At 39.1% G+C, this 12742-nt stretch overlaps 2 protein-coding genes across 4 annotated transcripts in view; both read right to left on the reverse strand.

Annotated features, from left to right (window-relative positions):
* Positions 1–810: 810 nt before the first annotated feature.
* LOC146164492 (solute carrier family 2, facilitated glucose transporter member 7-like) lies at positions 811–5208 on the reverse strand. Its single transcript, XM_083380734.1, has 6 exons — positions 5183–5208; positions 4372–4558; positions 3433–3557; positions 2371–3080; positions 1377–1774; positions 811–972 (listed from the first exon to the last, which is right to left on the reverse strand). The coding sequence occupies exons 1-6, from the start codon at positions 5206–5208 to the stop codon at positions 811–813; spliced, it is 1608 nt and encodes a 535-aa protein (XP_083236860.1).
* Positions 5209–5788: 580 nt separating this feature from the next.
* LOC146164493 (receptor-type tyrosine-protein phosphatase F-like) overlaps positions 5789–12742 on the reverse strand; it is a 49216-nt gene continuing 42262 nt past the window's right edge. For all 3 annotated transcript variants that reach the window (XM_083381400.1, XM_083381398.1, XM_083381399.1), the window contains 8 exons: positions 12556–12675; positions 12121–12275; positions 11647–11770; positions 11087–11248; positions 10430–10608; positions 9743–9980; positions 8203–8460; positions 5789–7752 (listed from right to left, as the gene is read on the reverse strand). In XM_083381400.1, coding sequence (XP_083237526.1) covers positions 7633–7752; positions 8203–8460; positions 9743–9980; positions 10430–10608; positions 11087–11248; positions 11647–11770; positions 12121–12275; positions 12556–12675 — 1356 coding nt within the window. In that variant the 3' untranslated portion in view covers positions 5789–7632. The remainder of the gene's footprint in view (positions 7753–8202; positions 8461–9742; positions 9981–10429; positions 10609–11086; positions 11249–11646; positions 11771–12120; positions 12276–12555; positions 12676–12742) is intronic.

Raw genomic sequence — 12742 nt, forward strand, 5'->3', positions numbered from 1 at the left:
AAGTGTTTTAATTCGAAAACTTGTTTTTGTGCAGCCAAACACCTCTGGAGTTAATAACAGTCACAACTCGCTCTTCTGAACAATGAATCTTTCCAACTTAAAGTTGCACCACCTCTCAACTGATTTCGCGCTAATTGATTTTATATTAAAAATTCCAAAATAGATTTATGAATAAAATTAGTGAATTGACTTGCTTATGTAAGATATCACAAGCTAAGTTTTGAGCATAATTTTAGCAAAAAAATTTTGCTGCAACTCTGCTTATATAGGCCTACGCCAAAAATATCTAACAAGAAATTACTTTCCAGATGTTAAAGAGAATTGATGGAGAGGTTATTCAGTTCTGCTAAAAGTTAAAGTAATAAAAGTGTTTGCGTTTATTAGTAAAAAATCAAGATAAAAAGACCAATATGTACGAAGCGGGGTCGTCCAAGTGCAATTAGCATGTCAAACGCACCTTTCTATCAAATGGCAAGCCGTTTCAAATAGCGTTATTAAAACAACACATGGCAACACTCAATTCGATAAAAGTTGCCCGATATGCTGCTGTGTCAATTGCAGAACAACGTTATTTCACGCCTATATTGGCCGATAAATGCAAATATATCATTCCACGTATATAAACTGTTGCTACCAGACATAGTAATATAAAAAAATAGCTCCTTTGGTAATTGTATTTTTTTACCAACGTTTCGGGAACCTATGCAAATCGCCTTCGTCAGGGTGAATGACACCAAACGTTCGTACAATACATGGAAAACACACAAACGAAAAAAAATTAGCAGAGGAGCTGTTTTTTTGATATATATATTATTCCACGTGTTCTTCCGCGTGTTGATTGCTGAAATGCATCTTGCTCCCGTTTCGCGCGCTCTTGCGGCGAATCGATTTCTTGCTAGTTTCAAAGTATTTCTGAATTTCCGACACTGATTTGTTGCGGGTTTCCGGTACGAAAAACATTATGTAGAAAATCTGCAAAATTAAAACACATGTACTGAATGATATCGGGATCAATTTATTTTACCGTCGTCTACAGCAATGCTCGCGACCCATTGTTGGGTCGTCGGACTGTTTATTTTTCTTTTGGAGTCCGACTCAGTTGGGTTTAACCGATCTTGCAGCAATGGTTTGGTTTAATAACAATAACTTGATCTGAACCTGGCTTTCTATAATATACAGTTCAAACTATTCTGTTATAGATAACTATTATGCTTAACATACTGTAAAGGTAATTTGTAAATATTACCGTATGAATTAAACGATTAATATTTACGAATGTTAGGTTTCGAAAATCGTTAATACAGTAGATAAAATAATTACAATTAGATAAAATAACTTCCTGAGCAAGAGGTGGGAAACACTTATTTTCTATTTACCTCAGCGACGACTAAAAACAGAAATGGCAGATATGCCAGTCCTCCCCAGGCTTCCAGAGTGAAGGGGATCACAAAAGCAATGATGGCGGCGGTAAACCAGAACAAAATGCCGGAGATCCAAAGGGCATTAGGTCTGGTGACCTGGGTTGTGACAAGAGTGGGCAAAAGCAGGGCGGTGAGAATAGGACCGAGCGAGATTCCGACAATGAGGAGTAACATGGCGGCGACTGCTACGTATTTCATGCTCGGGACTCGGTCGCTGATAGATGTGGAGGCAATAAGAAGCAATAACCCGATCGAGCAGGTTGACAAACCTGCCAAAAGCATCTTGCGAGACCCGACTCTGGTTAGCACGGCCGTGGAGAAAGCGGTAGTCATCGACATAGCCACGAATATACCTATAGTTGTAAAATGATTGTTATTTTTTGTTTGTTTTTTGTTACTTTTGATTAATCAGTTTTTATTTTTTGTCGGGTGCAAATCAGTTGTAGATATTTAACTTACGTACTTTACTGACGTATTGGCGTTCACAGGGTAATTATTTAAGAAAACATGTGGGCAATGTTTATTAGTTGAAAAAAGAGGCAATGTTAATAACTGAGAGGTACAGCAACGCGAAGCTGACGCAGTCGATTTATTTTCGGATGAATAAATATTCTTTGAAAACCTAAATTTTAATTAAATTACGGGTAATTTTAGTATCACGATATTTTAAACGTTCCGCCATTGAGACTAACCATTTTCGTTTTAGCCAACCCTGTCCATAATTTTTTCCTATTTACATATCGTTATTCTAGTTGTCAAGCACTAAAATCCACTCAAAATACAAATGCCCTGAAGGCGCGGACGTTGACTAACAAAAATGTCAATGCGCTTATATCTCGTATCCGTAAGAAAGATTAACATATGGGCGTAATTTGCGTGCACTATAATAAGAACAAAAGTCTACCTTGTTGAGAACCCTAATACAAGAGAGGCATTTTCAATAACAAACCTATGGTGTAGAAAGTAGAATTCTCCTGTTCAATTCCAGCTGCTTCAAATAATGTGTTAGTATACTGAAATAGAGCCTGAATTCCCGTCGCCTGAAGTGCAAACTGCAGCAGAATGGCGGCGATGAGCTGGCGTCTGTATTTTCCAGTTGTTAGAATTTGGCGCACCGAGGCTCGTTCCATATGCTCGTCGGCCTCCATCTCAGCCTTCCAGGCTTCGTGCTCTCTCAATACTTCTTCATCAGATCCGACCCGCATCCGACGAAGCAGTTTTAACGACGGAGGATTTTCCTTCGCCGCTTTCACTCCTGCAATCTCGGCGCTCCGCTCCTGCTTCAGTTTCCATGTGACCGTGTGTGGTATCCAGGGAAGACAGACGAGATAAAGCAGCGAAAATAGCCCTGGAATGGCTAAAAATATCGGCCAATTGGTCGCACCACCTAGAACAGCCGGGAGGCCTAAACCGTTGGCCACTCCGGCGCTTATCTGCATCAACCAGCCAGGCGGAGTTTGGTAGAAGGCAAAAGTCTTTCGTGAAGCCAGCTCTGCTACGAACAATGGAGCAACGCTGAAAGAAGTTCCTCGCGCGATGCCGTTAAGGAAGCGCCCGATTATGAGCGCTTCGTAAGAGTTGGCCAAATAGGCCACTGGTGACATGAGTACCGTTGAAAGAAACAGGGCTACATGAATAATCGTCATGACTCCCCTGCGGCTGTGCAAAAAAGCATATCGTGTTGTCAAATAACAAAAAGTATAATGGGAAAAGTAAAATATCGCTTGCGTTATCCAGCTTACAAAAAATGCATCAAACCACCAGGACGCAAAGTATACTTGGGCATTTAGCAATAGTTTCTCATGCAATGTATATCAAAAGTAACCCTGTAAATTCGTAGACTGCGTGTCATAAGAATGCCCTACTGTATGTTTTGTTGCAACCTACTTACAAAGCAAAGAATTTGAAAATAGATAAGTAACCTAAAAGTAACTTTCCTACTGTATATAACACGGATGAGTATCAAATTTGTAATGTTAATATATAAAAAAGAACTTTCCACAAATCAAACCTTAAAGTTTGAACCCAGAACCTGCTGGTTGTCGCACCTAAAGCTGATCCAACGATGAGCATTGATTGACTTAACGTTATGATCAAACCACTTGAATCGTTGGTCGCTGGAATACCAAAACGTTTCTGTAGGTAAAATTATTATTTCTTAAGTTAACAGTAAGCTTCTTATCAGGTCAGTGATTTAATTTCATAAGGGCATAACGATTTTGCTATAGCAAATTTGCCTAACCTCTATGTAGTGATACATGATAGGTATTTAATTCGGAAAGCCGATTAGCGATATATTGGACAAAAGCGCTGCGGTCGGATTCCAAACCGATGACATCATAGGACAGAATATGTGGATCTGAAACATGAACAAGCTAGTATAGGCCTACACTATGGGCTGTTAGTTGATGTTTTTTATTGGTTTGAATTGCCTTTAATTTATACGACAATAATATGATATGCATAAACTCTAAAGGATGTTTAAAAATTAAACGGTATACCTCAGAACCTATGTTAAATATCCAAAAACAAGTAATGAAAATAAACACAGGAGAAAAAAATAATTTTTAAGTAGCCTAAATTTATTACGAACCCATTTGCAATCAACGCGGAAGCAGATTTTTATGCGACTGAGAAATTGTTTTTCAAACGATAATTTTGTTACAAAATCTCTTAAAAACGAATAAAAAGCTTTATCCTACAGCGCTAGGATTCTACCATATTAAAAAAGTAAAGCTGTGACCCCACTTCCCATAAATCCACCCGAGATTGACATTTCTTAGTTTCTTTTTTAAACTTGTTATCTAGTTTTAACTTGAATACCTATTACAAAAAAATGTTCTCTGTTAAATTCTTGTTTTGAAGTCCGAAAGTTTAACACATCCTTCTTATTATTATAATGCCATATAACTTGTCGTCCAGTCCTGATAATATATAAAATATCTCCTACCATATGCGAGATGTTGACGAACTGACGAATAACTGGAGTAATAGGATTGATTGCTGTCAGATTGTAACCCATGGTCATCCAAACTGACACTTGGGTTAGCATAACAATAAAAATACAGCTACCGGAGTTGATCCTTTCCACCATCACTGTGTTTTTTACCACTTTAAACAAAGGCAACAGGGTTTTGCTGAATAATATGGATACAAGTTATGAGCCTATTATCGAGAACCTGATTTTAAACATATCCGATTTTATGGCATAAAAATCAGTAAACAATTATTCGTATTGCTGGCACTCTGTTATTTTGTTTGCTGTTTGTTACACTAGGTTACTTCACTGTCCAACTAGCACTGTTCGGTCACCTACTCGTTTGGCCATAATTTCAAGGTATGCATTGCACCTATTTAAACGATTCCTATACCCAGTGACCATGCAGGGTTTCCGTCCAGTGACCATGAAGGCGTGCAACATCACCTGTCCACAAACCGTAACGTTTCTTGCATTCTTCAGGTCATATCTCAAACAGTGAGCCTATTTAACTGCTGATACCGACTGTCTTGCAAACATCTGTCTTGTCAGGTTTTAGCACCACTCCTAAAACTTGAAGTTAAATAGCCTGCGCGTTGAGTTGCATGATACAAGGTTGCTTGCGGCGCTAAAATAACGAAATGACTTATTTCGGAGTACGTATTGATAACGGTGATGTTATAAAAGAATAAAACCTTTCGCCACTTGCGAAAATGAACGGTGAAAACTACGATTATCATGATAATATTCGTCAAAAGATCTGCCAACAGCTAAAAAAACTTACGTTGATGCTTTTCGTTTTGTAGTCATATTAATATTCTATGGTAATTCAGTTGGTAGAAATAGATTCGCGTGCAAATTACTAAATGTAGGTTGTACTGATATGCGAGGCATTCATCAATAAGCAATTCTTCTAATATTCATGCAGGAGCTAAATAATGCTTCAACTATAGAAACTCAGACTGATAACAATTTCGTCCCACCTTTTATAAGTGATGCTTGTTTTGCTTCTCAGTAACATTAACTGAAGATGATACAAGCTCGTTTCGAAACGTCTTAATCATGATTTCGATCTACTTGACCTTTTTGGCTTCGCAATGCATTATCAAGCTACATTGCAGATCCCTGCATAGTGTATCCATTTATGCATGGCATTTTGTAGAAAGTCATTTCCGCAATAAAATACCACATTTTTAATTAAACGAAATTGTGTGGTGTTAAATTTTCCGAACGAAAATCATTATCTTGTCTACCAGATAGGAGTTGGGTGATTTTAAATAGAAATATATAAATAGCTGACGTTTTAACTATGCCATAGCCCACTTATGTATTGCGATTTTATTTTACAATATTGTATTTCTTAAGGTAGAACAAATTCGACACAATCTCGTGCGTGATTTTCGTTTATTGTCGTAATACACTGGGACGCTTCAAAAGTAACAACACAAATTGACGACAACGAAAATTCAAACGATACAATCCGCTAAACGCCAAAGGCCCATTCCCCTAACTAAAGCTTGATGACGACTATTTTACCATTTAGGCGCGACGAACGAGATCTTTGCGCAGTCGGCGTGTATAGCGTTACATTATGTATGGTCACAGGGCGGCAACACTAAGTACTCTTACAGGTTACGAATTAGTCAGCCTACATTAAAATGGCTTAAATGATAAAATAAAAGAGTAACTGTTTAACGAAGTTAACCAAAATAAAGAGCAAGCTAAAGAAGAAGCCAGAGCGTCTGGAAATCGACATGAGCCAGCGCGAATAACTTACAGATTCGGTTTAAGAATTTCAGACGAACTTTTAGGTGATAAATAAATACGAGCCAAGATTTTATTCAAATTAAACCCTAAAAGGATAAAGACACGCACCTCTGCTCATAAACAAAATAATAAATATGAACGATCCCTAAGAACGTTATTAAATTGTTTTTTCAGCGACTAATAAATGCAAAATAGTTTCCAGATCCATTGAATATTGCTTTTTTGTAATGCGATATTTTGTAAAAATAAAATAATAGAAAACGCGAAAGCATGAATTAGAAGTGGTGCGATTATTTTTTGAAGACAGTGTAAACAAAAAATACAAAAGTAGAATGGAAGACAAGTTAACGAACCGCTTGAAAATAGGCTTACAGTAAACACCAAGCCATTCAAACTCATCCAACTCTATTCTGCAAGCCTTGTCATGTGTCCAGGTCAAAACGCAAATAGCGTACTAACTAAGTTTAACTGTTGTTACCACCAAGCCAACAAGGAAAGGTGACATTGTCAGCTGACATGATGAACCAACCTACCGGTTGTGAAAATTGTAGAATAATTTGTTTTAACGAAATAACACTTGAAAATCACAATATTATTCGCGATAAAACGTTATAAGGTTTAAAGGTATGAATAGCTTTTGAAATGAATGCCTATATTTGTTATCATCTACTAAAGATTAATTAATGAGTAAATTCTCTATGCTGATTCGTCCTCTACGGTGGCCAGCCTATGACGACATAAATAGTTTGTGACGTCGCAATGACGCCAAGTCGATGACGTGTTAATAAGCGCTAGGTGCGTTTGACGCAAAGCGCAGGGTTTGCGTATCGCGCAACAACGAACGGCGTGGACTCGAACAAAATATGGAGAAGCTTCAGGTCACTTGAAGAAGACCCCGTTTGGTCGGACCCGCCGAAAACAAACGGAAAACGCAAAGCGCAACTTGATCAAAGCGAAAAAGCACAACTTTATCAAAGCGAAGGAGAATAATACTTGTTTGGCAGATTTAAAATTATCCAGTTTGCATTGTTATTAACGTATCTCTTTTAGACGTTGAAGTCTTATATACGTGACATATATTTTACGAATCTGAAAATGATTTTTTTTTAAATTGCGTAGACTTCGAATCCCCTTTAAAAATTTTTGCCTTAGACGTTCTTGGACATGTCAGACAAACAATATTCGGTGACCTTCGCAAACGCAAAATGCAACAAAAACTAACAAGAAATAATAAATTTCATAAAATGAACATCAATAATGATATAATAATTAATAGGTAACCACAACAGATCGCCAGTAACTTAAGAAAATACTAAAAGAAAAAGACAATAAAACGACGGTCTTTGCCGCCAACGGAAGGAAAGTGGTTAGCATCGATGCGGTGCACATTTGCTCCTTTTCGCTATACCAGGGAAAATCTAGTCCGTTTTGGCGCCACCAAACGCTTAGTCACCTAACGATCGGCATTCACGCGGTGGCGTAGTGATCGAATGAGCCTAGGTATTCGAGGGCGGCTCTGTAGCAGAATTGATACTGGTCCTCGGTCTGTACCATAGCCGGTCGCTGCGTGCGTAGCATTTTCACCGTCTACAAAAGCAAAAACAAACATATCAGAGACGTTTCGTTAAAAAGAATTATGCAAGGCCTCAAAATCGAACACCAATTACCCCAAAAACATTTGACACTGCACGGTAAAAAACGTGAATCATTGAAATTCGGTTAATTTGTAGCCTTCTGAATTTATCAAATGAAAACAATTTTTTATAGGACACATTCTTGTAAAATAAAGATACCTTCTAAGTTTTTAACGTTCTATAGTTGTTTTATAACAGATAAAAAAAACCTGCTACTAAAATACATGACTTAAACATTCCCAGTCATATCGCATCAATCCGTACCTCGCCAAACGTTTTTAAACCTCAATAACGTGGCTCAGATTACCATTACCATTACCATTTCTATTCTATCCATCGAGTTTACGATCGTCGCCTAGAATCAAAGATCTTCTTACCCTAAACCATAAAAGCGATCGCTCACCTGAAACATATCGACCAGGTTCTCGAAGCGCATTCGCTCCAGGGCGATGCTGAGTGTGATGAAGACTCCGGTGCGGCCAACGCCAGCGCTACAGTGGATGGTTATGGGTCCCTCCTGACCGAACTGCTCCTTGGTCTTGTGCACCTGGCCGATGAAGTCGATAAACTCCTCGCCCGACTTGGGCACGGCCTGTTCAGGCCAGTCGGTGAACTGGAACTGGCGCACGGTGCGCGATTGGCCGTCCCGGGCGTCCGTAACCTGCCAAATGAGATGTAATTACAAATTTGATGTATAAGGCGCGATGTATAAGGCACACGCAAGCCTTGGGAGGAAAATTACAAGGTTTTACTGAGAATATAATAATAGTAAAGCGCCGTGGCTTGTACTGTTTCGGTGACCACTGATTTGTTTGTATAGGTCTTTTAAGTTTTGTGCTTAGAAACGAAGACGATAATATATCTACGGACATTAAACTTTGCTTTTAGTTAATACAAACATCCGTTAATCACTGCTCATACAATTTGCCTTTTTTTTCAAATTGAGTTGCAAATCAAATTTATGAGAGATTGTTCGATGTCGCTAGCATTATTGTTTGCACACAACCACCATCATTGGTTAGCAAACAGATCTGATGATTGCAAGCTGTTGTGATCTGGTGCCAAACAACGAGCTTTTCGCACATGATTGGATATTTAATTACATTTGCAAATATGGATTTCGCGCATGTGTAACAGACTTCCATGCAAATTCACTTTCCGCTATTATCTTTTATCATGCCTTTTTTGCCACCATCAAAATATTTTTGTTGCTTTTTGGGAAGATTAATTGAAGGCAAGGCTCAATATTGTGAAGCTAATTTAATTAAAAGTCAACTTGGTTGGTGTCCTAGAAATTTAAGACCTGTTAAGTGGTTAACAAACTAGAATCTCATCATCGCAGAATTGCAGTCATTGTGAACAGAAACCGAAGAAATGTGGTTACTATATACTGCTCGTGCAAGGCAGTGGTTCATATTATCTCAGATTGTGAGTAGGATTTACGCGTAGAGGAAAGGTAATTGCTACCTTTAAGGCGTTTTACGCAACAATTATATCTGTATATGTGCTTATCCTCAAGCTGTTTACAGCTTATTCTTGACGGATTTCGGAGTGATGTAATCAGCCCAATTCCACTGCATGACGCAAGGCTTAAATCGGCGAGGATTTTACTGAAGTATTTTGCTTTGCAGATCGCTTTGCAAATACGTTCGAAGGCACTTATATGTGTATTTAAACTATACGTTTGTTGATTTAGGAACTAAGATGGCTTATCGCATACCTACACTACTTTTGCAGTCAGATGGGTGGCCCATAATACGATGTCAAGTACATGGACTTACAAAGCGTTAAGGAGATTCAACATTGTAACTAATCGAACCTGTCCAACATCGAGGGCAGACTATCGAATTAATTTGGCAGCGCTACGACGCTATTTGAAACTCGTGCGAGTCGAGTGGACAATAAAGCACGTTTGAATGAAACAGCACGTAACGAACCCTCACCTTAAACTCGCGCAGGATGTAGTGCGGCATGCTGTACTCGGCCATCGGATCGACGACGAAGTATTGATAGCGCGCCGAGCGCTCGGCCGGCCAGTACTGGTGGCACTTGTCGCGCCCATTCTCGCGCAGCTTGGTCAGCATGACCACGATGGTGGAGTTGTGCTCCCACAACATTCGCCAGAAGTCGTCGGTGGTCTCGGGCAATGGGCCCTGGGTGGCCACGTACGCGCGCTTTTGCCTGCAAGCAAAACAAGGTTGTTTATTTTTTGTTTAACGAACGGGGCGGGGCGATTAGAAAAAAGGTAAAGTATCCTCCAGTAAACGGCGCAAATTTTGATTACTTTTAGCGAAACCAGTAAAAAGTAATGCCCAAGTCAAGTCATTATTAGAGCAAGTCAACTCCAAGACAAATTACTAATATAAAAAAATAAAATTGGCAAATAAACCATTAAAATTTGGCTAAGTCATTGACTTAATTCATTACAACACTTAGCGAAACTGAGGTGACAAAACATTTATTAATACATGAAACAAGAATTGGTTTTATAAATTTCTTACCGCATGAATATCACTATGAGACTGTTCTGATTGTATAGAGCTGAAATAACTAATGAACAACCAACAAATGGCGCACATCGCTAAGGTTAAATGTTTAAGAAGTATTTTTACTAAAAAAATAAAACCAACCTGTAACCGTCGATAAAGCTGGCATTGATGTAGTCGGATCCTTCCACGCCCCTGATCGGCTGCAGACACACCCGGGTGCCCTCCAGTGGTAGGATGTTGACAAGTCTGTTCTTGAACTTGTTGCAGGGAAGGTTGGCGCTCACGAAACGGGCGGCCGATGCTTTTTGGCTTGCCAAGCGCTGATTTGTTGGAGCAAAACAGAAAACTGGGTTTAAAGTAATAGAATGACAATATCCGGAGTAAATTTCTGTTATAATCCATCTTGTGATTTGCAGTTAAAATGAATCAGGTTGAGTATACAAAATAGTATTATCGGAATAAAGTCTCCGCGGTTTGGTCAGCACTTTAGTGCATTGTGTTTTGCTACAGTGTAAATGCAAATCCAATTCCATTTTTCTCGAAGTCTGCTATTTTATTTAGTACCTCATACGATAGTTGTTGTTGTATGTACAATACATAAGAATAAACGAAGCACAAAAAAGTACAAGGCAACCTTCATTGCACATTTTTTTACTTAACTATGTAAGAGGTTAAGTATCAAACTACAAAATTTAAAAAATACCAAAAAATGTTTGCAACTGAAAAGGATGCGGGGTGGAAGCAGATGCACTCTTCGCATTTTGTTTATGCAAGCAGTTTGTACGCAATGGTACTTACCTTAAACTCGATTTCCATGCCGGTGACCGGCGAGTCAGGCGAGGGCGTGGTGAGCTTGTGAAGGTGGTTGTAAAGGTCGCCAGCCGGCAACTCGGTGTTGCCACAGCTGATCGCTTCCAACAGGGCGTCGTGCACGAATATGTACTGGTCTTCTGTTTGTACCTGGCCAATCGAACGAGGGGCGTTTAGTAGCCGTTTTCACGCTCGCTTGTTTACATATTGGGTTAAACCGGTGGTTCTCAACCGGGGTGCCGCGGCACTCCAGGGTGCCATTTTTTAACGCTCTCAAGAGTGCCGACAGATCTTTTAAATTCTTAAGGCTTTTTAGTTACAACGTTGTAAGGATAGCGTTACTTCAAGTTTTACACACACAGAATTTTTATTTTGGTTCTTAACGTATATGTTTGTCTAAGATGCTTCGGCGTGGGTTACGTTACAAAGAAAGAAGTACGATTTTTGTTGGGGTCGAACTTGAATTGTTTTGGAAATCTGACAGCAAGTCCAAGAGACCTCCAGCGTGAACATTCTGTTTAAACAATACTAACCATAATAGTACTCACCATGTAGTTTCGCTCGGCTCGCATGCAAGTCACTTGTCCGTAGACGTCTACCGTGTCCTCGAACTGGATCCTGTCAAGCATTGCGTCGATACAGATGAAGCAGCCTGCCCGTCCAACGCCGGCGCTGTGACGCAATGGGTTACGTGTTACATCATTGCAATAAGAGCCAGGAACGTTTGTTTAGCGCTAGTTCCAGAGTGCAATGCGGACAAATGTAAACGTGGATATTTTAAGAAAATATGATTGGAAATAACCGGAAATTCTAGTAAAGAAAAAAGTCATGCGCATAAAGTTTATCGTTTATATTTTTGAACAATGGGTAGGGTTGAACTCTCTAGATAAAATTAGGGGCTCAATATTGTCAGCTTGGAATTTAAGTAAAGGATTGATAAAAACAATAAAAACCCATTATGAAAATGCCAACCTCATCTCACCATTAGGTGACATAACTCGATTAAATCGAGCTGTGCTTACCTGCAATGCACAATGATCGGTCCGATCTCCGGTTGATATTGGGCTTTCACGCGTCGCATAAAGTTGAGCACTGGTGTGGGATGTTCCGGCACTCCGTGGTCAGGCCAGGCCGTGTATTGAAAGTGTTTCACCTCGCGACGGTCGTTCAAGCCGTTCTGCGTCGACAAAAAAAGTGTTAAGAATTAAAGCTAATTCGATTGCGTGGGGAATTTAAATTAAAACGAGGCGAGGTACCACCCGTTCACATTAAATTATATTAATAGTCAACAAAGTAGAAAGTGGGAATATAGCTAAAACTTTATAATTTTTCTTTAAAATAAATCCAGAAAAGAATAAACATCTCAAATAAAAAATATTATTCAAGGCGAAGCTATAATGACCAAAAAGATTATGAATTGTAAAAACTGTAGTCTATAATATTTCAAATATTAGTACCTTTTGCAAAATAAGGGTCCGCACACAGTAAGTCGCCAGTTCCATTTCGTCAACCAGTGTAACATTCATCAGGCCGTACTGTTCACTACTCTGACTGGGCCAGTATTGCTCACACTTAACCTGCACATTGGAGTAATAAAATAAGCCCTTAATAATTAATTTACCAAAGTAATGATATATAGAACAA

The sequence above is a fragment of the Ascidiella aspersa genome, chromosome 2 (assembly GCF_963924565.1).
Source record: "Ascidiella aspersa chromosome 2, kaAscAspe10.2, whole genome shotgun sequence".
NCBI classification, from domain to species: Eukaryota; Metazoa; Chordata; class Ascidiacea; order Phlebobranchia; family Ascidiidae; genus Ascidiella; species Ascidiella aspersa.

Excerpts from the sequence above, each read along its gene's own strand:
- LOC146164492 (XM_083380734.1), bottom strand. The coding sequence starts at position 5,208 with ATGACTACAAAACGAAAAGCATCAAC. Across the intron at positions 3,081-3,432 it reads TTCTGGGTTCAAACTTTAAG|CCGCAGGGGAGTCATGACGA; the intron begins GTTTGATTTGTG and ends TTTTTTGCACAG. Across the intron at positions 973-1,376 it reads TGTTTTTAGTCGTCGCTGAG|ATTTTCTACATAATGTTTTT; the intron begins GTAAATAGAAAA and ends TTAATTTTGCAG.